General features: G+C 53.5%; 1 protein-coding gene and 1 non-coding gene across 7 annotated transcripts in view; both read left to right on the forward strand.

The window, feature by feature from the left end:
- DYSF (dysferlin) overlaps window positions 1–25,121 on the forward strand; it is a 69,291-nt gene that overhangs the window by 3,023 nt on the left and 41,147 nt on the right. For 4 of the 6 annotated variants that reach the window (XM_064419162.1, XM_064419167.1, XM_064419163.1 and 1 more), the window contains exons 2-34: window positions 822–877; window positions 1,384–1,475; window positions 2,550–2,655; window positions 3,401–3,515; window positions 3,598–3,791; window positions 4,229–4,357; window positions 4,467–4,529; window positions 4,646–4,696; window positions 4,774–4,804; window positions 5,207–5,322; window positions 6,064–6,190; window positions 6,460–6,563; window positions 6,654–6,722; window positions 6,800–6,843; window positions 6,937–7,019; window positions 8,487–8,528; window positions 9,230–9,345; window positions 9,650–9,763; window positions 11,001–11,178; window positions 12,189–12,313; window positions 13,153–13,259; window positions 14,920–15,112; window positions 15,794–15,949; window positions 16,496–16,627; window positions 16,944–17,110; window positions 17,391–17,505; window positions 17,597–17,702; window positions 18,201–18,343; window positions 19,755–19,928; window positions 20,599–20,704; window positions 20,939–21,016; window positions 23,689–23,870; window positions 24,769–24,909. In XM_064419162.1, coding sequence (XP_064275232.1) covers window positions 822–877; window positions 1,384–1,475; window positions 2,550–2,655; window positions 3,401–3,515; window positions 3,598–3,791; window positions 4,229–4,357; window positions 4,467–4,529; window positions 4,646–4,696; window positions 4,774–4,804; window positions 5,207–5,322; window positions 6,064–6,190; window positions 6,460–6,563; window positions 6,654–6,722; window positions 6,800–6,843; window positions 6,937–7,019; window positions 8,487–8,528; window positions 9,230–9,345; window positions 9,650–9,763; window positions 11,001–11,178; window positions 12,189–12,313; window positions 13,153–13,259; window positions 14,920–15,112; window positions 15,794–15,949; window positions 16,496–16,627; window positions 16,944–17,110; window positions 17,391–17,505; window positions 17,597–17,702; window positions 18,201–18,343; window positions 19,755–19,928; window positions 20,599–20,704; window positions 20,939–21,016; window positions 23,689–23,870; window positions 24,769–24,909 — 3,755 coding nt within the window. The remainder of the gene's footprint in view (window positions 1–821; window positions 878–1,383; window positions 1,476–2,549; window positions 2,656–3,400; window positions 3,516–3,597; window positions 3,792–4,228; window positions 4,358–4,466; window positions 4,530–4,645; window positions 4,697–4,773; window positions 4,805–5,206; window positions 5,323–6,063; window positions 6,191–6,459; window positions 6,564–6,653; window positions 6,723–6,799; window positions 6,844–6,936; window positions 7,020–8,486; window positions 8,529–9,229; window positions 9,346–9,649; window positions 9,764–11,000; window positions 11,179–12,188; window positions 12,314–13,152; window positions 13,260–14,919; window positions 15,113–15,793; window positions 15,950–16,495; window positions 16,628–16,943; window positions 17,111–17,390; window positions 17,506–17,596; window positions 17,703–18,200; window positions 18,344–19,754; window positions 19,929–20,598; window positions 20,705–20,938; window positions 21,017–23,688; window positions 23,871–24,768; window positions 24,910–25,121) is intronic. The other 2 variants (XM_064419164.1, XM_064419168.1) reach the window with 1 other exon arrangement.
- LOC135300171 (small nucleolar RNA SNORD67) lies at window positions 6,843–6,953 on the forward strand. Its single transcript, XR_010362060.1, has one exon. It is a non-coding gene; the product is annotated as a small nucleolar RNA SNORD67 (small nucleolar RNA).

Below are 25,121 nucleotides of genomic sequence, written 5' to 3' on the forward strand. Positions count from 1 at the left end.
AGAGCGGAAAACCGGGAATATTTGGAATATCCCGGCGTCTCCCGGGATTTGAGTCACCTCCATTGTTTGGCCTTTTCCTTTTCCTCTTCCCGCGGGGGTCCCTCCCTTGGGATGCGGCGACATTCCAGGAGGGATGAGGGGGGCGTGGCTTTGGGAAGGGGGTGGATGCATTTCCAGGATGGGGAATGTCTGCGGGAGAATCCCGGGATTCCCACCTTCGGTTTTTAGGGGATCCTGGGGAAACTGAGGCACAATCCCGAGATTGGGAATGTTTGGGATCTCCTGTGGCTCTTCCCACCTCGAATTCCCTTGGAATTGGAAACCTTTGGATGCTCCTGGGGAAACTGAGGCACAGCAAGGAGGGGGTTCCATGGGATTTTCCAGCGCATTTTCCAACATGGAAGGGTTGGGGATCCAAGTGGGATCCTGGATCCAATTTCTACATTCCCAGCTCTGCTTGGGAACAGGGAATGGGGCTGGATCCTGATCCTGGGGATTGTGGGAATTTCTGGAAGCTCAGTCCTAGCTGGGAGGAGAGAATGGGATCCAATCCTGGCCCTGGGAATTTCTGGAAGTTCAACTCCACCTGGGATCAGGGATTGGGATCCAATCCTGCTCCTGGGAATTTCTGGAATTTCAGCTCCACCTGGGATCGGGGAATGGAGCCTGATCCTGATTCTGGGAATTCTGGGAATGCCTGGAAGCTCAGCCCCAGCTGAGATCAGAGTTTCATTCAGGGATCCTGATCCTTGGGATGCTCCTGATCTTTGGGAAGCTCCCAAACCCTGGGAAGATCCCAATCCCGGTTTTTCGCCTTCCAGGTGTCAAGAAGAGGACAAAGGTCATCAAGAACAATGTGAATCCTGTCTGGAATGAGGTGAGAATTCCCAGTCCCTGGATTTATCCCTGTTCCCAGAAAACATCCCCGAGTCCAGGTGATTCCCTGGGGCTTCTGCCCCATGGAAATTTTGGGATCGTTCCCTTTCTGTTCCAGAATTCCAGGCAGAATTCCAATCTCTTCCCCTTCCATCAAGGTCTTATCCAGTCTTGGCGTGAATGTTTCAAGGAATTTCTATGGAATGGGAATTTTTCCAGCACCTTTTCCCTTCCAACGTTGTCCTTGTGCTCCCATGGGCCAAAATTCCAAAAAAAAAAAAAGGGAATTGGTGGGAAAAAGGGCACAGATTTGGGGCTGGAGCAGCTCCCAGGATTTGCTCCTTCCTGGTAATCCATGGCCAAGGAAAACTTTTTCCCAAGGCAACTTCTCCTGGTGGATTTGCTGGAAAATTTGGCTTTGGGAATGCTGTGATTCTGAGGGGGTTTGGGATTTGGGTTCTCCACTTGCAGATGCTGATCCCAGCCTCTCCCTCCTCTTTTGTCCAGGGATTTGAGTGGGATCTGAAGGGAATTCCGCTGGATCCCGATGCCGAGCTCACCGTGGTGGTCAAGGACCATGAAACTGTGGGAAGAAACAGGTGGGAAAAATTTTGGAGCCGGACAGGGCCCCTTCTCCCTTTTCCCATTCCCGGGATTCAACCAGCTCTTCCCAGACTCCGCGGATTCCCGCTGTGGGATGGCTGTGGGAGGCTGGAGCCACATTTTTGGGCTGCTTCGCTCGGAATCCGGGGGAAATTCCAGCGTTGGAAGGTCGGGAATACACAGGGGGTGGTTGTTTGGGGACAGACACTTCGGACAGTTGGCCAGGATTTGGGAAACGCTGCCAAGATCACTCCCAAGGAGCCGGCAGTGCCGGGAACGGCGACGGGAGCGGAGCCTCCCGTTTCCTTCCTCTGGCTGATCCCGGTGCTCCCCCATTCCAGGGGTTCCCTGTGGATCGGGGGCTCCTGCTGGGTGAGGAACGAGGGGATTCCGGTGATTCCCGGCCTTTCCCGGCTCTGTGGGGTGGGTGAGCTGCTTGAAAAAAGGAAAAAATAAAGGAAGGGATTTATTTTTAGGGGTAAGAGGTTGGGAATGCGGCCCGGGGCAGGAAGGATCTTGATTCCAGAGCTGGAGCTGAGGCTGGAATTGCTGCTGGGCTGAAATCCAAGGGGGCTGGAATTTGGGGCCGCTCCAACTCCTGGGTGCCCATAAATAGCCACGGGAAAATGGGAGGAGGGTCCTGGATCCCGGAGCAGGAAGATTCCGGCTGACACCTCCCAGGCTGCTCCAAGCCCCATCCCAGCCTGGCCTTGGGCACTGCCAGGGATGCAGGGACAGCCACAGCAAATCTGGCAATTCCAGCCCAGCCCCTGCCCACCCTCCCAGCCAGCAATTCCTTGCCAAGATCCCAGCCCAATCTCCCCTTGGCCAGTGGCAGCCATTCCCTGTGTCCTGTCCCTCTGTCCCTTGTCCCCAGTCCCTCTGCAGCTCTCCTGGAGCCCCTGCAGGGACTCTGAGCATTGCCTGGATTTTTCCCTTCTCCAGGGGAACATTCCCAGCTCTCCCAGCCTGGCTCCATCTCCGGAGCCTCCTCTGGACTCCCATCCCTGACTCTGGAATGGTTTGGATGCCCTTGGAGCAGCCCTGAGCCCTCTCCTTGTTCCCCGCAGGTTTTTGGGAGAATGCCGTGTGCCGCTCCGGGATGTTCTGGGCAATCCCAGCCTGGCGGCCTCGTTCAACCTCCCCCTGCTGGACTCGCGCAAGGAGAGCACCGGGGTGAGTGCCCAGCTCCCAGTTTGGGGCCAGTTTGGGCTCCCAGTTTGGGGCCAGTATGAGCCATAGCATGGCCAGTTTGGGTTCTCATTTTGGGACCAGTTGGGGCTCCCAGTTTGGGACCAGTGTAAGCCATGGCATGGCCAACTGGGGCTCCCAGTTTGGGACCAGTTGGGGCTTCCAATCTGGGACCAGTACAAATCATGGCAGGGTCAGGAATCCTCCCAGTTTGGGACCAATTGGGGTTCCCAGTTTGGGACCAGTACAAGTCATGACATAGTCAGTTTGGGCTCCCAGTTTGGGACCAGTATAAGCCATGGCATGGCCAACTGGGGCTCCCAGTTTGAGACAAGTAGAAGCCATAGCATGGCCAGAGCGGCTCCCAGTTTGAGGCCAGCTGGGGCTCCCAGTTTGGGACCAGTCTGACCAATGTCCCTCCCAGTGGCAGCTCCCAGTTTGAGACTAGTCTGAATCTCTTCCCTCCCAGTTTAATCCCATTCTGAGCCAGATCCCTCCCAGTCAGATCCCAGTTTGAGTCCTGTCCCTCCCAGTCTGATCCCAGTTTGAGTCCTGTCCCTCCCAGTTTGATCCCAGTTTGAGTCCTGTCCCTCCCAGTCTGATCCCAGTTTGAGTCCTGTCCTTCCCAGTTGAAGCTCCCAGTTTTGACACCAGTCTGAATCCCTTCCCTCCCAGTTTGATCCCAGTTCTCCCATCCTGGCCTCTCTGACACTCATTCCCTGTTTTCCAGGCTTCCCTGTTCCTGCAGGTGTCCTACATCCCCCCTCCGGGTGCTGTCCCGCTTTTCCCACCTCCAGCCCCTCCAGAGCCGGCCCCGGCTGCAGCCGAGCTGGACACGGTCACCGGTAACCACAACCCCTCCCCATCCCGGTTTTTGGAATCCAAACCCATTCCAAAATCCCACGTTTCCCTTCTTCCGCTGGGCAGAGACGGCCGGAGAGGAGGACACGGAAGATCCGGAGGCCACGGCGGACACGGAGCCCTCAGCGTCTTCAGGAGCACCGGGCTCAGAGCCGCCCACATTCCCAAGGAAACCATCTGGGAATCACATCCAGGGGGTGAAGAGGAGGAGGAGGAGCTCTCCCAAAAAACCTTTATCCAACAAACCACAGGATTTCCAGGTGGGATGAGCTGTTCCCATAAAATGCTGCAGGTTGTCCTGGTGATTCCTTGTCCTCCATCCCATGGAATGATCCTTGTGATTCCCCATCCTCCATCCCATGGAATGATCCTGGTGATTCCCTGTCCTCCATCCCATGGAATGATCCTGGTGATTGCCTGTCCTCCATCCCATGGGATCATCCCAGTGATTCCATGTCCCCCATCCCATCCCATCCCATCCCATCCCATCCCATCCCATCCCATCCCATCCCATCCCATCCCAGATCCTGGTGATTCCCTGTCCTCCAGCGCATAGGATGATCCTGGTGATTCTCATCCTGGTGATTCCTCATTCTTCATCCCTAGAGATGATCCCAGTGATTCTCTGTCTTCCATCCCCTGGGATGATCCCGGTGATTCCCATCCTGCTGATTCCCTGTCCTCCATTTCATCCCAGATCCGGGTGAGGGTCATCGAGGCCCGGCAGCTTCCTGGGATCCAGATCCGGCCGGTGGTGAAGGTGACGGTGGCCGGACAAACCCGGAGAACGCGGATCCGGAAAGGCAACAGCCCCTTCTTCGATGAGGTCAGCGGGAATTCCCACTCCAGTGATTCCTGGGAGAGGCTGGGAAGTGGGAATGCCCTCTGAGGGGAAAACTGGGATAATGCCTCATCTTCATCCTGGTTTTCCACAGACTTTTTTCTTCAACGTCTTCGAGTCCCCATCGGAGCTGTTCGATGCTCCTATTTTCCTCACAGTGAGTGCTGGGAAAACCTGGAATTCTCCCCTTCCCAGGGAAACCCTTCCCTCTTCCCCACGAGCCTCCATCCCAGCAGGGTTTGGGTTGGATCACCCATTTTACCTCATTTTCAGGTCGTGGATTCTCGATCGTTCCGCACGGATTCAGTGATCGGGGAATTCCGGGTAAGATCCCATCCCTTTTTCCCAGCGTTTCCTGTTCTGGATGAACTCTGGAATCTTCTTTTCCTTTAATCCCGCAGATGGATGTGGAGACCGTTTACTCCGAGCCAAGTGAGCCTTGGGAAATTCCTTTGGTTTTTTTTGGGAAATGCGCCCACACATCCCAGTTCTTCCATAGAGGAACCCCAAATCCATGACCATGGAATCCTGGAATGGTTTGGGTGGGAAGGGACCTTAAGGATCATCCAGTCCCATCCAGGGAAAAATTCCACCATCCCAGGTGGATCCAAGTCCATCCAACCTGGCCTTGAACTTCCAGGGATGGAGCATCCACATCTTCTCCGGGAATTCTGTTCCAAAGACCCCTCCCTCTTCCCTGGTCCCTTCCTGGGAAAGGAACGCAAATATTCTCTTATCCCATTCCATGATTTTCATTTGAACCCCACCCAGGAGCATTCCTGACCTCCCTGCACGTCCAAGGAGTAATTCCCAGTTTTCCATATTTTCCTGCAGAACACGCTTTCCGAAGGAAGTGGCTGCTCCTCTCGGATCCGGAGGATTTTTCCGCAGGAGCCAAGGGCTACCTGAAGGTCAGCGCCTGCGTGCTGGGGCCTGGAGATGAAGCTCCCGTGAGTATTCCTGCTGGGAATGGGGGGACATTCCAGCTCTGGGATATTCCGGCCCTGGGATATTCCAGCTCTAGGATATTCTGGCCAATTTGCAGGGAAGCCATGCTTGGATTTTCCTCTGTTTTGGGGGAAAAGTGCTACATTTTCTCATGGAATCCTGGAATGGGTTGGGTTGGATGTTAAATCCCATCCCTTTCCAGCTTAGAGGCACCTGCCACTGTCCCAGGTGGCTCCAAGCCCCAATGTCCAACCTGGCCTTGGACACTGCCAGGGATGCAGGGGCAGCCACAGCAAATCTGGGAATTCCAGCCCAGCCCCTGCCCACCCTCCCAGCCAGCAATTCCTTGCCAAGATCCCAGCCCAATCTCCCCTTGGCCAGTGGCAGCCATTCCCTGTGTCCTGTCCCTCTGTCCCTTGTCCCCAGTCCCTCTGCAGCTCTCCTGGAGCCCCTGCAGGGACTCTGAGCATTGCCTGGATTTTTCCTTCTCCAGGGGAACATTCCCAGCTCTCCCAGAGCAGAGGGGCTCCAGAATCCTGGAATGGTTTGGGTTTGGAGGAGACCTTAAATCCCACCCCATCCATGTTCAGGGACACCTCCCACTATCCCAAGTTACTCCAAACCCATCCAGCCTCACCTTGGACACTCCCAGGGATGGCAAATCCACCCAGCCTCTCTCTTTTGGGATTTTCCTGCTCATTCCCCAATCCGGGGTGACTTTTCCTGTCATCCTCTTCCCACAGCTGGAGAAGAAGGAGGTGGCCGAGGACAAGGAGGACATCGAGGCCAATCTGCTGCGCCCCACCGGGGTCACCCTCAGGGGGGCCCAGTTCTGCCTCAAGATCTTCAAAGCTGAGGATTTGCCCCAGAGTAGGTTTTTCCTTCACATTCCTCGGAATCGCAACATTCCGGGCAGGAATTAGGGCCCGGAGAAGGGAATGGTCCATATTGTAATCCAAGGATATTGGGCAGTTTTATGGGAGAGGAGTTTCTTACTGGTCTGAACTGGTTTTATCCCCCTGCTTTTCCCGCCTGGAGAGTGTCTCCTCCATGGGAATGCTCATCCTGCTGGTGGGACAGCTGGGACCCTCTGGATGCTGTGGACTTCCATGGATTTTGGCATCTCCCTCTTTTCCCAGTGGATGATGCCGTCATGGACAACGTCCGGCAGATCTTTGGCTTCGAGAGCAACAAGAAGAACCTGGTGGATCCCTTTGTGGAAGTCAGCTTTGCCGGGAAAACGGTCAGTGGAGCGGGATCCTCTGGGATTCCAGGAATGGCTGCTTTTCTGGGACAACACCAACTTTTCCCTCTTTCCATCCCTCCCTTCCAGCTCTACTCCCGGATCCTGGAGAAGAACGCCAACCCCCAGTGGAACCAGTGCCTGACGCTGCCGGCAATGGTGAGCACTGGTGTCCCCACGGTCCCCTCCCGGTGTCCCCAGCATCACTCACCCTCTTCCCGTATCCCTTTTCCCAGTTCCCTTCCATGTGCGAGCGGATGAGGATCCGTGTGACCGACTGGTGAGCGGGAAGGGCATTCCCACTGGAGTGGCGGGATGGATGTGGGGACATCCCCCCCACCACAGTCCCCAGAGTGACAATGCCACCTCACAGGGATCGTCTGACGCACAATGACGTCATCGGCACCGCTTTCCTCGGAATGTCCAAGATTTCGGCCCCCGGTGGGGAGCTGGAGGGTAAGGGCGGGAAGCAGGCCGGGATTTGGGATGCATGGCCTTGGAGGAGCTGCATGGCGTGGCTGGAGGTTGGTGGTGGCTTTGGGGGTGTCACAGCTGTCACCATCCCTGCCTGGGGACACAGGATGGGGTCCTGCGGTCACTTTGAGCTGTGCCCCATTTCCAGATTGGATCCATCCCATCTGGATTTAGGATTTGGTGGATTCTTGGGAATGGGGGAAGGAAGTTGTAGGTCCATGGTGTGGTTGGAGGTTGGTGGTGGCTTTAGGAGTGTCACAGCTGTCACTGCCCCTGCCTGGGTACACAGGATGGTGTCCTGGGGTTGCTCCAAGCTCTGCCCCATTTCTGGATGGATCCAACCCCTCTGGATTTAGGATTTGGTGGATTCTTGGGATTTGGTGGATTCATGGGAAGGGGGGATGGAGGCTGCAGGTCCATGGTGTGCTGGAGGTTGGTGACACGTGGTGGTGGTGGCACCGCTGCTGGCAGCCCATCCCCTCTGAGGTGTCCGGCCCACTGAGGTGAAATTTAGGGGCTGTCACAGGGTGGGAATTCCCATCCAGCCCATGCTGTTCCAAATCCAGGGAATTTTCTGAAGGTAAGGACCCCCAGGCATGGCAGGGTTCAGCCGGATGTCACTGTCACTGGTGCATGTGGGAGGGCAGGAATTTGGGACATGGCTTTGGACCTGCTGAGGGCTTGGAGCTTCCACTGGCATGAGCTTTTCCTGCTGCCAGCGCTTCCGTGGAATCCGCGATCCCAGTGGGAATTCTGCACGTGGCTTTGTGATCTGCCTGTGAGCTGTAGGGACATGGGATGGCCACGTTGGAAAAAGTTTGGAGCATGCTGGGATAGTGGGATGTGTCCCTACCTATGGAATAGGATGAGCTTTAAGGTTTTTCCAAGCCATTCTGTGATTCCATGGATCAGAACACAATCCAGAGGCTCCACCTGTGTCCCACCCCCGGCACTGTCCAGTCCCCTCTTCCCAATCCCAACACAGATCCTGGGATGGGCTGGAGAGAGACAGAGAGAGAGAGGGAGGGAGGATGGGAATGGTGGGATCCCACTGGCATCTGCTTGATCCCATGGAAATGCCTGGGAATGCAACTCAGGGATGCTCTAATCTTGCTCCACCCCAATCCCACAGCCTCTGGAATTGTCCAAGGCCAGGTTGGACAAGGCTCAAAATGATCTGGGATCGTGGGAAGTGTCCCTGGATGCACCTGGATGGGCTTTAAGGTCCTTTCCCACCCCAACCATTCCATGATTCCATGATTCTCTAATTCCTGGATTCCATGACTCCATAATTCCTTGACTCCATGATTCCATGAAAAACCTCTCCCTTTCTCTCTCTGTCTCTCCGCACTAAAACCCGTGGGAATCTCCCCCCTAGTTCCATCTCCATCCCTTTTCCATGCTCCTCTTCCAACCTTTCCAACCTCTCTCCCTCTCTTTGTGCCTCAGATGAGTTTCCTGCTCCTGTGAAGCCTCTGAAACCCTCGGACCGTACGTTCCCAGTAACATCCCAGTTTACCAGCACCTCCCGGGACTGGTTTTACTGGTTCCACTCTCTGGACTGGGGGAGGATCAGCTGGGATGAGTTGGGCACCTTGGGAAAAGGGATTTGCTCTGGTGTGACCCTTTGGGGATTCCTGAGATGCTGTTGTGTTGGGAATGTGGACCCAGCAGGCACACAGAACTCAGGGCAGGATTCCCACTCAAAATTCCATAAAAACAAGTGGTTCTCCTCATGGAATCACAGGATTGGAAAATTCCTCTGATCCATTGGCTCTCAAGGCCACCCCGTATCCGTGTCTCCAAGTGCCACATCCTCAGGGATATTCAGTCCCTCCAGGGATGGGGACAGCCCTTTCCAGGAAGGAATTTCCCGAAAATCCAACCTAAACCTCCTTGGCACATCCTGAGGCTCTTTCCTCTCTCCTGTTGCTCTTACTCTTGTCTGACCCCTGTCTGACCTCGCCCTTTTCCATGGGGACATTTCCTGGAATTGGGAATTCCCAGGACTCAGCACCACACCTTCCATATTTTTCTCCTGCTCTAAGGTGAGGTAATGGGATTCAAAATGGGTGGAAATTCCAGGATTTTGGTAGCCTTCAGCTGTGTGATCCCTGTGATCCTACAGTGAGCGTGACGTTCTCAAGGTGCCTTCAGGAATCCCTAATCCCTCTTTTCCCTGCCATTCCCAGTGGATGACGGGCTGGGATTCCTGCCGACCTTTGGGCCCTGCTACATCAACCTCTACGGCAGCCCCCGGGAATTCACCGGCTTTCCCGATCCCTACGAGACCCTCAATTTGGGAAAGGTGACATCGGCTGCTTCCCAGCGCATCCCAAAATAACCTCCGGCTCCTCTTTTCCCAAAAAAAGCTGCTTCTAACCCAACCTGGCTTTGTCATCAGGAGCCTGCTCTACGTTTCCTGCTCCTGGCTATTCCTGCTAATGCCTCCCGATCCCGCTCTGCTCCCAAAATTCCACTTCGGAAACGCCGGCAGGAATTCTTTCCCTGATCCCGCTACTCCGCAATGAAGCTCCTTGGAAGCAAAGGCAGAGCTCAGCCTCGGGAAGGGAATTCTGGGTTCCTGACTCTTGTTCCTGGTCTATCCCAAGGGCGAGGGGGTGGCGTATCGGGGCCGGATCCTGGTGGAGCTGGAGACCAAACTGGTGGAGCACATGGAGCAGAAAGTGGAGGAGATTCCTGCCGATGACATCCTGAGGGTGGAGGTATTGGAATTTCTGGAAAATCTCTGGGATTGTGGGACACTAGGGAAGGGATGTAGGCCATGGGTGGGGGTTGTCCCATGGTCTGTGAGCTCCTGGAGGGGTCTCCTGCTGGATTTCCATCCCAAAGTATCTAGGTTGGCCCATCTGAGCTGGTCATCGTGAGCAGGGAAGTGTGGGATCATGGAATGGTTTGGTAGGAATGGACCTTGAAGTGGATTCTGTTCCATGGGCAGGGACAACTTCCCTGATTCCAGGTGGATCCAAGCCCCAATGGCCAACCTGGCCTTGGACACTGCCAGGGATCCAGGGATTCTCTGGGAATTCCAGCCCAGCCCCTGCCCACCCTCCCAGCCAGCAATTCCTTGCCAAGATCCCAGCCCAATCTCCCCTTGGCCAGTGGCAGCCATTCCCTGGGTCCTGTCCCTCTGTCCCTTGTCCCCAGTCCCTCTGCAGCTCTCCTGGAGCCCCTGCAGGCTCTGCAAGGGGCTCCAAGGTCTCCCATGACATTGTGGGAGATTTCCCTTCATTCCAGCTCTCTCAGATTTTCTCCTTTGGCTCTTTTTCCATGAGAAGTTGCAGCCTCCTCTTTCACCTGGTTTTCCTAAAGCTCCCCTAAGATTCCCATGCTGCAAAGTTTGTTATTCCCCTTGCAAGAAAATTCCCATCCTGGGATAAATGAGGTTGGAGCATCCCTCCAAGGTCATCCAGTCCAAGCTGTGACCGATGCCCACCTTGGCACTGAGTGCCACATCCAGGAATTCCTTGGACACCTCCAGGGATGGGGACTTCAAACTTCCCTGGGCACTTCCAAGGCCTGAGCACCCTTTCCATGAGGAAATCCTACTGATGTCCACCCTGAGGCTCCCCTGGCACAGCTGGAGGCCATTCCCTTCTATCCTGTTTTTTCCCTGGGATCAGATCCCAACTCCCACCTGGTTCCAACCTGTCAGGGAGTTGTTCAGAGCCAGAAGGACCTCTGGATCCTCCTTTTCTCTGGGATGAGTCCCTTCCTAGCTCCTTCAGCTTTTCCTGGTTCTCCAGCCCCTTCCCATCTCCCTCAGCTTTTCTTGGTTCTCCAGCCCCTTCCCATCTCCCTCAGCTTTTTTTTTGGTTCTCCAGCCCCTTCCCAGCTCCCTCAGCCCTTCCTCAAGGATTTACCCTCCAGCCTCTTCTGGCTCCACCTCCCGGAGATCATTGCCAGCATCCCCTCCATGTCCAATTCCCGCTTGTATTTCAGAAATACCTGCGCAGACGGAAATATTCCCTCTTTGCCGCCTTCTACTCGGCCACCATGCTCCAGGGCGTGGACGGCGCCATCCAGTTCGAGGTCAGCATCGGGAATTATGGCAACAAGTTCGACACCACCTGCCTGCCCCTGGCCTCCACCACCCAGTACAGCCGGGCTGTCTTTGATGGTGAGCATGGCACGGATTCTGTCCTTTGGGATGACCCAAACCCAGCTGGTGGAAGGGAACCCTGGAATTATGGAATGGTTTGGGATGGAACGGGCTTTAATTCCCTGCCCGTTCCAGCTCAGGGACTGCTATCCCAGGTGGATCCAAGCCCCAATGTCCAACCTGGCCTTGGGCACTGCCAGGGATCCAGGGGCAGCCACAGCTGCTCTGGGAATTCCAGCCCAGCCCCTGCCCACCCTCCCAGCCAGCAATTCCTTGCCAAGATCCCAGCCCAATCTCCCCTTGGCCAGTGGCAGCCATTCCCTGTGTCCTGTCCCTCTGTCCCTTGTCCCCAGTCCCTCTGCAGCTCTCCTGGACCCCCTTTAGGGACTCTGAGCATTCCCGGGATTTTTCCCTTCTCCAGGGGAACACTTCCAGCTCTCCCACAGCTGGGAGACTCCAGAATCACGGAATGGTTTGGGTTGGAAGTGACCTTAAATCCCATCTCATTCCCACCCCATCCATGTTCAGGGACACCTCCCACTGTCCCAGGTGGCTCCAAATCCCAATGTCCAACCTGGCCTTGGACACTTCCAGGGATACAGGGGAAGCCAGAAGTTGTGTCCAGGTGATCCTGCTGAAGGTGTCCCTGCTTGGACCAGACAACTCCAGAGGGTTGTTCCACCTCACCCATGGGGAATTTGTCTGGGAAGGAGCAGGGAAGCTGGGACCTCTCTCGTCTTCACGAGGTGGTTTTTGGGAGTACCTTTTTCTGGCCTTTCCCTGCCTTCCATCTCATCCCACCTGGAATGTTGAGCTGGTTTCTGGCCTCGCTGGTGGAGCCATGGAGTCAGATCCAGTTGGCTCTTGGTGGGATCTCAAGGATTTGGGGAACACCATTCCCACCTTTCTCCCAAATGCTTTCCGAGGCAAATTCCCATCCCAGTTGTGCTCTTCTCCCTTCATCCCTACTCCTGAGAGGTGTATCCCGTTATCCCAACACCCTGAGGTGATGCCGTTCTGTCCCCCAGGCTGTCACTACTATTACCTGCCCTGGGGGAACGTGAAGCCGGTGGTGGTGCTCTCCTCGTACTGGGAGGACATCGGCCACCGCATGGACGCCCAGAACCTCCTGCTCTACGGAGCCGAGCGGCTGGTGAGTGACCAGGGACACCCCTGAGGACATCCTGGGGACACCAGGAGGGGACAGAGGACACCTCTAGCTGGGGAGAGTCTGGTGACAGAGCCGTGTAGCCACTGGATGAGGAACTTCATGGAATCATGGAATGGGTTGGGTGGGAAGGGAACTTAAATCCCACCCAGTCTCACCCTGTTCCATGGGCAGGGACACCTCCCACTGTCCCAGGTGGATCCAAGCCCCAGTGTCCAACCTGGCCTTGGGCACTGCCAGGGATCCAGGGGCAGCCACAGCAAATCCGGGAATTCCAGCCCAGCCCCTGCCCATCCACCCAGCCAGGAATTCCTTGCCAAGATCCCAGCCCACTCTCCCCTTGGCCAGTGGCAGCCATTCCCTGTGTCCTGTCCCTCTGTCCCTTGTCCCCAGTCCCTCTGCAGCTCTCCTGGAGCCCCTTCAGGGACTCTGAGCATTCCCTGGATTTTTCCTTCTCCAGGGGAACATTCCCAGCTCTCCCAGAGCAGAGGGGCTCCAGAATCCTGGAATGATTTGGGTTTGGAGAAACCTTAAATTCCATCCTATCCATGGGCAGGGACACCTTCCATAATGTCGGTTGTTCCAAGCCTCATTCAACCTGGAGACAATTCCAGTGATCCAGGGGCTGTCTTCAGCTCCTGAGTGATTTCTGAGATTTCCCATTGGATTTCTCTGTTGGAGCTCCAAACATTTGGATGCAGATCCCTGGTGGGACCCAGAGTGAAATCTCTGATCCCTGAGAGTTTCCTCTTGCTGGGAATATCCTGGAAGCAGAATGGGGTTCCGGGTGGTTCCTCAGCTCCTGATCCCCACTTTTCCTGCAGGAGGCAAACCTGGAGAAGATCCACGTGGCTCTGAAATCCAACCACTCTCCGGTCGAGGTGGAGGCCCTGGGATCCCAACTGCTCGATGACGTCATTGCTGACTGCAGGTACTTCGGGAATTCAGGATGGGAAACTTTTCCTGATGTATCTTTTTGGTCTTGGAAGGGAACGCTGCCTCTGCCTCTCTTCTCCTTTTTTCTCCCCCCTTTTTTCTCCCCTCTTCCCCCTTTTCCCTCTCTTTCCCCATTTCTCCAAATTTTTTCCACTTTTTCCCCTTTTTTCCTTTCTATCCCTTTTTTGTTTGTTCCCTCCTTTTCCCCCACCTTTTTTCCTTGTTTCTATTTTCTGTCCCTCCTTTTCTGCCTTTTCCTCTCTTTTCCCCACTTTACCGACTTTCCTTTCATTCACTTTTCCCCTTTATTTCAGTTTTTCCTTTGCCCTCTTTTTACCCATCCCTCCTTTTCCCTTTTTTGCTTTCTTTTTTCCTTTTCCCCTTCCCCGTTTTTTCTATTTCTTTCTTTTCTCCTGTTTTCTTCCTCTTTCTGCCTTTTAATCTTTTTCCTTTTCTCCCCTTTTTCCCACTCCCCTTTCCTTTTTTTTTTGTTTTTCCCCTTTTTCCTTTTTTCCTCTTTTGCCCCCTTTTTTTCTCTTTTTGCCCTCTTTCCCCCTTTTTTTCCTTTTCCCCCCTTTTCTCCCTTGTTTCTTTTTCCCTTTTCCTCTCTTCCCCTTTTTCCATTTTTCTCTTTTTCCTGTTTTTTTTGCTTTTTTTGTCTTTTCCCCCCTTTTATTCCCTTCCCCCTTTCTCCTCTTTTTGCCTTCTCTCCCCTTTTTTTTTATTTTTTCACTTTTCACCTTCCCCCCCTCCTTTTCCCCCCCTTTTTTTTTATTTTTCCCCTCTTTTTCCACCTCTTCCCTGCACATTCCCCATCACTCCAAATCTTTATCCCTGGAAGTGTTCAAGGCCAGGCTGGACAAGGCTTGGAGCAATCTGGGATAGTGGAAAATCCCAAACCATTCCATAATTCCGTGTTCTCCCTATATACCTGCAAAAAAAAAAAAAAAAAGGGATTTACAGATCCCAATTCCCGAGGTGGGAATGTCGCATCCTTAAAAATCTGCTTCCAAACCACTCCATGGCTTAAAATAAATTTATCTTTCTCTCCATCTATTTTTTCCGGAGGAAATCCTGATTTGCGGCTCAGGAGCCGGGAGCAGGAAGTTAATTTATAGCAGCGGATCCATAAATCCTTGAATTTTACAGGAAAAACCTCCCAGTTTGGCAGCTGATCCATTTTTCCAGGAGCTTGGATAATGGATATTAAAATGTGTGTGTGGCTCATTCCCATCCTGATTCCAGGGGGAATTCTGGCTGTGGTTTGAAGCTCTTTTGTTCTTCCTGTTCCCAAATATCTTTGATGGCTTCTCAATTTCTTGGAAACTTGATGAAAATATGGAAAAAATATTTAAAAAGGCCAGAAAATCTCACAATTAGTGACCATTAATGACCTTTTATGATCATTAATGATCATTAATGATGACTGATGACCATTAATGATCTTTAGTGATCAGTAACAACCATTAATGAGTATTGATGATGATTGGTGACCATTAATCACCACTGGTGATGATTGGTGACCATTAGTGACCACTAATGACAATTAATGACCATTAATCACCATTAGTCATCATCAGTGACAATTAACAACCCTTAATGACCTTCAAGGTCCATCCCAATCCTACCCAATCCCTGATTCCCGCTTCCTGCAGCCTGAAGCTTCCTGATGTGCTGGGGAGGGCATCCAGCACCCACCTGGATCAGAACCTGTTCCGCTTCCGGAGCACCCACCTGGAGCAGATCCTGAAGGTGGCCCTGAGGCTCAAACATGAGAATTCCAGCCTTTCCCAAATCCTGGATCAGGCGGAGGATTGGCTGTGCCGGCTCCGGGCCATGGCGGAGGAGGTGACTCTTCCTGATTTTCCCATTGTGATTTTCGTGGGAAGTGGGGGTGATGTTGATGCCTGCTCCCAAATCCATGGGATTCTCCCACGGTGCCAGGTTTGGCTCCGATGGTTGAGGTTGGTGTTGCTCATGGATGAGTTGAGGTCAATTCATGGATAGGGAGCAGCCCTGGGAGAAGGGCTTGGAATGTTGGGGGGTGGGAAGCTCCATGTGCTCTGGGCTGATCCCACAGCAGGAAAAGGGGAAATTCTGCCCCGCTACCATGGAGACAGGATGGGAGAACTGGGAATGTTCCCTTGGAGAAGGGAAAAATCCAGGGAAACGTCACAGCACATTCCAGAGCCTAAAGTGGCTCCAGGAGAGCTGCAGAGGGACTGGGTACAAGGCCTGCAGGGACAGGACACAGGGAATGGCTGCCACTGGCCAAGGGGAGATTGGGCTGGGATCTTGGCAAGGAATTGCTGGCTGGGAGGGTGGGCAGGGGCTGGGCTGGAATTCCCAGATTGGCTGTGGCTGCCCCTGGATCCCTGGCAGTGCCCAAGGCCAGGTTGGACATTGGGGCTTGGAGCCACCTGGGATAAAATTCCTCCCACCCCAACCCATTCCATGATTTCATGATCCCATTCTGGGCTGTGCTGGTGGATTCCTCCTAATGGGATCCTATGGATTTGTGTTTTCCAGCCCCAGAACAGCCTTCCAGACATCGTCATCTGGATGCTCCAGGGGGACAAACGCGTGGCCTTCGCCCGCATCCCGGCCCACCAGGTCCTGTATTCCCGGAACATCTCCAACTGCTGCGGCCGGAACTGTGGGAAGCTCCAGACCATCTTCCTCAAGGTACCTTTGGAAGCCTGTCCAGGTGGATTCTTGATTTTCCAGTTTTTTCCCTAAAAATAATTGAAAATATGGAAAATCTAGCAGGGAAAACTCAAATCCCAACACAACTTTCAGCTCTGGTTTCATGGAACCATGGAAAGTTTTGGTCTGGGAGAGACCTTAAACACTTGTTTGTGTAACTGTCCCTCTCCCGGTCCTTGCCCCTGACCTTATCCATGTCCTTTTCCCTGTCCATGTCCCTGTCCCTGACCTGTGACCCTGTCCATGTCCCTGATCCTATCCCTGATCCTGTCCAGGATCACTGGAATTTTGAATCTCCACAAGGTCAGCTGGGGACACATTTTAGGGATGCCGATGGTGGCATTTGGATGATCCTGAAGGTCTTTTCCAACCTCAATTCCATGATCCCAAAGCGTTCCACCCACTCCTGACATTATCCCATGACTGCCCCATGTCCCACCTGCCCCATCTAGGGATCTTCATTCCCACCCTTCCAACCTCCCAGAATTCCTGTTAATCCCTTCCTGGGGGCCTTTTCCTTGGCAGTACCCACAGGAGGAGGTGATGGGGCCGCGGATCCCGGCGCAGATCCGGGTGCGGCTCTGGTTTGGATTGGCCGTGGATGAGAAGGAATTCAACCAATTCGCCGAGGGAAAACTCTCTGTCTTTGCTGAAACCGTGAGCATTCCCAAGGGATCCCCATCCCAGCAGGAAAAGGGGGTGGGCTAAACCTGAAACCTCATCATTCCCTAAAAACTGTGGGAAGGAGGAGCTGTTCCCACCAGCTCAGCCTGGAGTGCTGAGGGGAAAGTTGGGAATGAGTCATGGAGCTGTGTTGTCCCTTACAATGGGAAAATTGGGATGCTGTGGAATGGGTTGGGCTTTTCCCAGGAGGTCTGTCCCTCTGCAGGGATTATTCACGGGATTCTGTGGGATTATTCATGGAATTCTGTCATTCCAACCCCAAATCCCTCTTTATTTTTGTCTCTCCCAGTATGAGAACCAGACCAAGCTGGCGCTGGTGGGGAACTGGGGCACCACTGGCCTCACTTATCCCAAATATTCCGACGTCACCGGCCGGATCAAGCTTCCCAAGGACAGCTTCCGGCCTTCCGCAGGATGGACCTGGGCTGGGGATTGGTTTGTCTGCCCAGAAAAGACGTGAGTGGGGCTTTTCCGCTGGGAATTCCCGAGAATCCCAAAATCCGGTGGCAAAATCTCCGATGCCCCTGTAGTTCCTCACCTGTGTCCACAGAGGTGATTCCCCCTCATCCAAATCTTGGGATGCTCCAAAAGTGAGGAGCTTTGGGGTGAGGTTTTCATCCTGGTTTGGGTTTTTCCTGAGGAGGAATTTTGCTTGGAGATCTTTGGGAGCGCTGAGGATGGCACAGAAGGAAGGTGGGATGGAGAATCCCTGATTTTGGGTATTCCCGGGATTCAGGTTGTTGCATGACGTGGACGCTGGACACCTGAGCTTTGTGGAGGAGGTGTTTGAGAACCAGGTCCGGCTTCCTGGAGGGCAGTGGATCCACATGACCGATTCCTACACAGACGTGGTAAGGGAAAACTGGGAATTCTGGGAGCCGGGCTGGAATCCCAGGGGAAATTTAGGGATTAGTTTGGGTGAGAATTCCCTGTGTCCCACAGAATGGGGAGAAGGTCCTGCCCAAGGATGAGATTGAGTGTCCTCCAGGCTGGAAGTGGGAAGATGTGGAATGGGACACGGATCTCAACAGGGCTGTGGATGAGAAAGGTACCAAAGACGGAATTTTGGGATCTGGGATTTGGGAAGTTTGGGATTTCTTTCCATGGTCTGTGGATGAAAACATTCCCATGGCTGTGGGAACTGGATCAGGAGAAGGGATCAGGCTCTGGTGGAGGATCCTTTTCCCTTGTCTCTGCTTGGAGTGGTGGGATGAGAATTCCCAAAGGCAGTGCTGGGATAATCTGGGAAGATCCTGGTGGAAAAGAAATGAAAAACACTGGGCTGGAGAGTGCTGGGATGGTCCCAGGGGTTGGAATGGCTGGAGTGAGAGAGGGAAGAGTCCCCAGGATAGGATTTGGAGCCAAGGACACCACGGATCCATCCCTGAGCATTCCAGAGGGGTGGGTTGTGCCATAAGGAGGGAAATCCAACCGGGAAATTTTGCTGAATTCAGCCACACCTTCACTGTTGAAAATTCCTGGTGGGAGCCAAGGTGTGGGGGGAGGCTCTTCTCCCACCTCCACCAGGTATTCCCTTCTTCCCAAGGCTGGGAGTACGGGATCACGATCCCGCCGGAGCGCAAGCCCAAGGCCTGGGTGCCGGCGGAGAAGATGTTCCACACCCACCGGCGCCGGCGCTGGGTGCGGCTCCGCCGGCGCGACCTGGAGCACATGGAAGCCATGAGAAAGGTGGGATTGGCCAGGAAAAGGTGCCACTGGGTCGGGATATGGCCCTGCCCCTCCAGTGGGTGCCTGGCTTTGGCAGGATCTGCTTTTCCTTGGAGACTGAGGGGAGCTTGTCTTGGTTTCCAGTGGAAAACACCACATTCCCAGGGTGGAGAACATTCCGGAGGGATTGACTGGGATGTGGGGTGAGATGGGGACATCCAGGAAAGTCTGAGAGTGTGGGAATTGGGGGAGGGCCGGTGTCCCCAGCCTGTCGCTATCCCGCTTCCCTCTAGATGGTGCCATTGGACCGGGAATGCTGCTTCTGCTCCTCGGTCCTTCCCGCTGCTTCCCAAGGCCACTTGTCTCCCTTCCCAGAAAATTTTCGGGATAACTGTAGCCACTGTCACCCTACTTGCTGTGGGTGTCACTGGGAGAAAAACCTTCCAGACTTGGGGTGGATGATCCAGGGAGAAATTCCAGAGGCGGCAGAGCCATGGGAAGGGTCAGGATGATGGCAAAGGGAAAGCGGGATGGGAAACGGAGCTGCTGGAGCTCCACAGGCCTGGGCAGGATCTGGCCCCAGCCCGGCAATCCCGCTCCAAGTGGGATTCATCTCAGGGATTGCTGGAGAGCTGCATTCCCGGGGTGGTTCCAGCAGTGGTAATGGTTGGATTGGGATAATCCGGCTCCATCCTGGGAAGTGTCCAAGGCCAGGATGGACATTGGTTTGGAGCAACCTGAGATAGGGGATATGTCCCTGAACATGGATGGGGAGGAATAGGATGGGATTTAAGATCCCTTCCCACTCAAACCATTCCGGCATTCTGGAGCCAGGCTGGGAGATCTGGGAATGTTCCCCTGGAGAAGGGAAAATTCCAGGCAGAGCTCAGAGTCCCTGCAGGGGTTCCAGGAGAGCTGCAGAGGGACTGGGGACAAGGCCTGCAGGGACAGGACACAGGGAATGGCTGCCACTGGCCAAGGGGAGATTGGGCTGGGATCTTGGCAAGGAATTGCTGGCTGGGAGGGTGGGCAGGGGCTGGGCTGGAATTCCCAGATTTGCTGTGGCTGCCCCTGGATCCCTGGAAGTGTCCAGGTCCAGGCTGGAGGGGGCTTGGAGTACACTGGGATGGTCGGAAGTGTCCCTCAAAGTGGCTGAGCTATAAAGTCCCTTCCATCCCAAACTATTCCATGATTCCATGATAATCTCCAGGGTTTCCCAGCTGAAACCAAATGACCTCAGAGATCTTTCCCAACCGGAATATTCCTGTGATTCTCCGAACAATTCCATGACTCCATTCCATAATTCCAGTCTGGGGAAGACACAGGAAAAACCTGGGGTGGATCAACCATATCCAACAACATCCCAAAAAACCTAAATCCAGCTTTTGGGTTAGTCTGGGAAAACCTGATCCCTGTGATCCCTGTCTGGCAGCACAAGCAGGAGGATCTGGACGGGGATGGTTGGGAATACGCTTCCCTCTTCGGCTGGCGCTTCCACCTCCAGCAGCGCCGCTCCGACTCCTTCCGCCGGCGCCGCTGGAGACGCCGGATGGAGCCTCTGGAACGCACCGGCCCCGCCGCCGTCTTCGCCTTGGAAGGGGCTCTGGTAGGGAACAGCCTCTCCCATTCCCAAATTTCTGCTTGGGAATGTTGTTGGCCACTTGTTATCGGCTGCTTGTTGCCTGTTTTCCGTTATCCCATTATCCGCCCTGTTTGTTCCCTGCTTTTCCTCTTTGTTCCTGACTTTCTCCACACTCTGGATTTCCCAACACGCTGCTTTTCCAATGATTCCATGAGAGGCAAAGCAGCACAAAGCTCCTATTCTGTATTTTTATGGATTTTTTTCCTCTCCTGTTTGGCTTTTTTCCCCGTCTTTCCTTGCTCTGTCTTTCCCTCCAGTCCAAAGTTGATCCCTTTGGGATAAAAGTGGCTCTGTGGTGTTTTGCATGAGCTGTTCCCATCTCAGGGGACCCTGGCTGCCTCTCATCCCCAGTTCTCCCGGTGGGATTGTTCCTATTCCCCTTTTTCCCATGGGTTCCACAAACGGGAATTCTCAGGCTTGGAAATTGCTCCTTTTCCCACAAATATTCCAAGGCCAATGGGGAAATAGGAGAACACGGGGATCTCCAAGAGCTTTTCCAACCTAAATTTTAGGATTCTGGGGAACACCGGAAGGCCAGACTCCTCTTGGACACCCCAGAGAATTCCATCCCATGGGGAAACCTGGCTCTGGAGGTGATCCCAGCATTCCCGACTTTCTATTGTTTTCCTTGCAGGGAGGAGTGACGGACGACAAGAGCGACGATGGAAAATCTGATGGAAAGTCCGCATCCACCCTGAGTTTTGGAGTCAACAGACCCACAATCTCCTGCATTTTTGACTGTAAGAACCCCAGGGGAGCAGGAAAGGCATTTACCATCCCTTTCCCAAAAAAAGATGGAGAAATAAAGATGGAAAAAGGGTGGAGGGGAGGACGGTGCATATGGGAACATCCACAGGCTCCAGGATTGGAGCTCGGGATGTCCCGGGGGATTAAGCTGGGATTCTCTCAGATGGGAGATGAGGAATGATGGAATGACCCTGGGATCTTTTCCATGTTTCCTGTTCTTCTGGCAGCTGGGAACAGATTCCACCTGCGCTGTTACCTGTACCAGGCACGGGATCTCATGGCCATGGACAAGGACAGCTTCTCCGGTGAGTCCGGATCTGCACCGGGATGGAATTCTGGGAACAGAGGGGGACCATCCACGGGCCAGGACACCTCCCACTATCCCTGGTGGCTCCAAGCCCCAATGTCCAACCTGGCCTTGGGCACTGCCAGGGATCCAGGGACAGCCACAGCCAATCTGGGAATTCCAGCCCAGCCCCTGCCCACCCTCCCAGCCAGCAATTCCTTGCCAAGATCCCAGCCCAATCTCCCCTTGGCCAGTGGCAGCCATTCCCTGTGTCCTGTCCCTCTGTCCCTTGTCCCCAGTCCCTCTGCAGCTCTCCTGGAGCCCTTTCAGGCCTGGAATGGGCTCCAGGGAATCTCTGGAGCCTTTCATTCTCCATGCTGGATATGATGGACCACAGGGAGAAACTTCCATGGGATGTGCCCAGGGAAAATTCCAGAGGGTGACAGGATTTTATCGGGACCTTGGCACAGTCCGGCCCCTTCTTCTCCAGCATCCTCAGGAAATTCCTTGTTGGATTTGATCCAGTGGAAGGTTCCCAGCCCATGGGGTTTTATCCTTAAGGATGATCCGTAAGGTCCCTTCTGTCCCAAAACAGTCTGGGATTCCATGATTCCATAATTCCTTAGCATTCCCCTTCTCCTAGCTGCACAGGGGGGCAGCAGTCCCTGGGATTTGTGATTTAGGAAGGGTATTTTCATGGAAAAAAGTGAATTCAGGTGGAAAACAGGAGCTAGCCATTGTGGAGGAGTTTTCCGCATTCTGCTGCTCCACCCTTTCCCAGCATAACTCCAGGGATTTCTGAAATTCCCAGGATTGTGCTGGTGTGATTGGGACTTCCCACGCTGGGTTTTTTGGGATAAGAAAGAAGTCATAATAGGAGAAATCCTTTTATCCATGGGGTTTCCATGCTGGAGGTGCTTGGATGGTTGGATGCAGGTGGAACATCTCTTTGGAATGTGGTTGAGAGGGCAATGGAATGCCTGGAATTATCCCAGCAGCCAGAAGATTCCACATTCTCATCCCTGGAGGCTGGGCCATCCCAGCCAGGTATTCCCATTAAGGCTTTGGAGCTGGAAAAGTGGGAAAAGGGGATGTCACCTCCTCTGGATCAGAGCTCAGATAATGTGGAATGTCCCAAATCCCAGAAAAAGAATCCACTGGTGGGAGAGATCCAACATCCCTCCAGGGCTATCCCTGCTTGATTCCCATGAGAATTTACAGAAGGAATTGGGTGGGATTTCAACTCCACTTGGAACAACACATCCGGGAATGATGGGAAACAGGGTCAGTCCCAAAGCTGGGGAAGCAGCTGGACCGTGATCCCGAGGAATTCCTGCTTTTCCCAGTAGTTGGAATAATGTGATTTTTGGGAATAAACACCCCAGAGCATCCAAAAAAATTCCCCCAGTGCCTGCTCCCACCTGGAATTCCCACAAAAGGCTCCTTGTTGGGATGAGGAGGTGGGAGCGAGGTGAGCTCATGGCCCGGGAGGGGAGTCTGGAATAGTTTTCCTTTGGAAAAATCCTAGCCAAGGACAACACGAACAGCAACGTTCCACAATGTGGGATTGTGATTCCCGCTGCCGGGAATAAAGGAGTTCATTAAAGGGGCTTGGCAGTTGGAAAAATAAACATTCCCTGCTCCCAACAAAGGGGCTTTAGAGAGGCTTCCATGAAAAAAAAAAAAAAAAAAAGGAGGAGAAGGGAGGGAAAAATGGGGGAAAAAAAAGGGAAAAGCAACTCCAAATCCAGGGTTTTTTGTTTATTGTAAAGGATTTGGCTGAGGAAAAGTGGGAAAAGCTCTTCCCAGAGTGGGTTGTTGGGAATGTCCGAGTGGTCCTGGATTGTTAAGCATGGATAGAGGGGGAAATCCAACTGCTGGTGCCCCAGTTCCTGGGGAAAAGGGGGAATGGTGCTGGGATCAGCTGGCCCTGCTTCCAGGGGGTGTGGGATAATCCTGGGATCTCAGTCCAGTGGTTTGTGGCATCATCCTGGGATCTGAATCCAGGAATGTGGGATTTTCCTGGGATCTGAATCCAGGGATGTATGTGGGGTGTTCCTTGGATCTGAATCCATGGATGTGGGATAATCCTGGGATATGCACCCAGGGATTTGTGGAATAATCCTGGGATCGGAATCCAGAGGGATGTGGGATAATCCTGGGAGCTGCATCTTTTGATTCTCATTAAAGCCCCCAGGGATGTGTGGGTTGTTCCTGGAATCTGCATCCAGGGATGTGTGGGATGCTCCTCTACCTCCCAGCCAGGAATTCCTTCCCAGGATCCTATCCCAATCTCCCCTTTCCCAGTGGGAAGCCATTCATTGTGTCCTGTCCCTCCTTCCCGTATCCAAATCCCTCTCCAGCTCTCCTGGAGTCCCTTTAGGTCCCAGAAGTGGCTCTAAGATTTCCCTGGATCTTTAGAACAATCTCAACTCTGAGACTGAGCCTTTCCAGCTGGAAAACCACCTGGAAAACAGGGCAGTCTGGGCTTGAAGTGCCGAATTCCAGGTGGGATAGACTGGGCAGCTCCTTTTTCCTCAAGCAAGACCTGAGGGAATGCAGGGTGAGATGGAGTGAGATGAGAGCCCCCAAATTCTTTGGGAGCTGGTTCTGGGTGGAACTTGGAATTCTGGGAAGAGCCGGAGCTGGGATCCATCCCTGAATCCCAATCCTTGAATCCCATTCCCGCAGATCCCTACGCCATCGTGTCCTTCCTGCACCAGAGCCAGAAGACGGTGGTGGAGAAGAACACCCTGAATCCCACCTGGGATCAGACCCTGATCTTCTACGAGATCGAGATTTTCGGGAATTCTCAGGACGTGGCCGAGTCCCCTCCCAACATCCTGGTGGAAATCTATGACCACGACACCTATGTGAGTGCGGCGATTCCCGCCGGGAATTCCCAGCCTCTGGAATGTGATGTCTGGCATCTCTGGGTGGTTCAGGCTTTGAGGTGGACATTCCAGGGGAGAAAAATTCCAGGGAAAATCCTGTGGTGTCCTTGAGGTCCCATTCATTGAGCTTCCTCGTTGTCATTTAAAGTGGGAAAATTAACAGAGTTTCCTCATGGAAAAACCTTGGGATAAAGTTGAATGCAGTCATGGAAGTAGGGAAATGCCCTCTACTGTTTGGAGTGTCCAAAGGGCCTGGGAATTATGGAATTCTTGGGGGTTGGTGGCAGGAACTCACGGTTTTTCCCAGAAAAAGCAAGCTGGAAAAAAACAAAACAAAAACAACCCTGGACAAACCAAGTGCAGGAGGGAATTCTGTGGAAAAACACTTGGAATACACCTTGGGAAGGGCTTGGGAATATCTCGGGAATCTTTTTCCCTCTCTGGAAATCTTTCTGCTTCTTTTCCCTCTTTGGAATCTTTCCTGCTTCCTGCAGGAGAGGATTTCCCTTAATCCTCTCCTGCAGGAAGCAGGAAAGATTCCAAAGATCTCAGTGTGGAGCAGGGAATGGGATTTTTAGGAGCTGATGAAGGCTCCAAGTTCCTGCTCTGGAAAACCTGGGATAGGAATTCCTAAAAAGGTGTTCTTCTCTTTAAAAGGTGTTTTTCCAGCCTTAGGAATTCCAGAGAGGAGTTGGAAAACCAGAGGCTCCATGAGCACCAATCCCAATTGGGGCGTTTTCCCTGCCCCAATCCCATAACGGGATCATCCCTCGCTCTTGACTTTTGGCTGAGGTGGGGATGGATTTCTCTGGGAAAAGGGATGGCAAGGATGATCCCAATTCCCATGGTTCCCAATTCCCTGGAATTCCCTTTCCAGGGCGCGGATGAATTCATGGGACGCTGCATCTGCCGGCCCAGCCTGGAGCGCTCGCCCCGGCTTTCCTGGTATCCTGTCCTCAAATCTGGCCGGAATGCCGGGGAGCTCCTGGCTGCCTTTGAGCTGATCCAGAGGGAAAAGGTGAGATCCATCCCTGAGACTGGAATGTTCCAGAATTCCGGTTCTGTCCCAGGATCCAACTTTTCCAGGTGGTGGGTTTTCCATTGGTGCCTTTGGAGTCTCTGAAGAACTGGAGGGATTTGGGATTTGTCCCTTTTTGAGGGATAATTCCATAGGATGAGGTTTTCCAGGTGGGAAAAGAGGTAGTTTAGGATTGGCCTGATGGAAAACTG

This window comes from Passer domesticus, chromosome 4 (assembly GCF_036417665.1).
Source record: "Passer domesticus isolate bPasDom1 chromosome 4, bPasDom1.hap1, whole genome shotgun sequence".
Lineage (NCBI taxonomy): Eukaryota > Metazoa > Chordata > Aves > Passeriformes > Passeridae > Passer > Passer domesticus.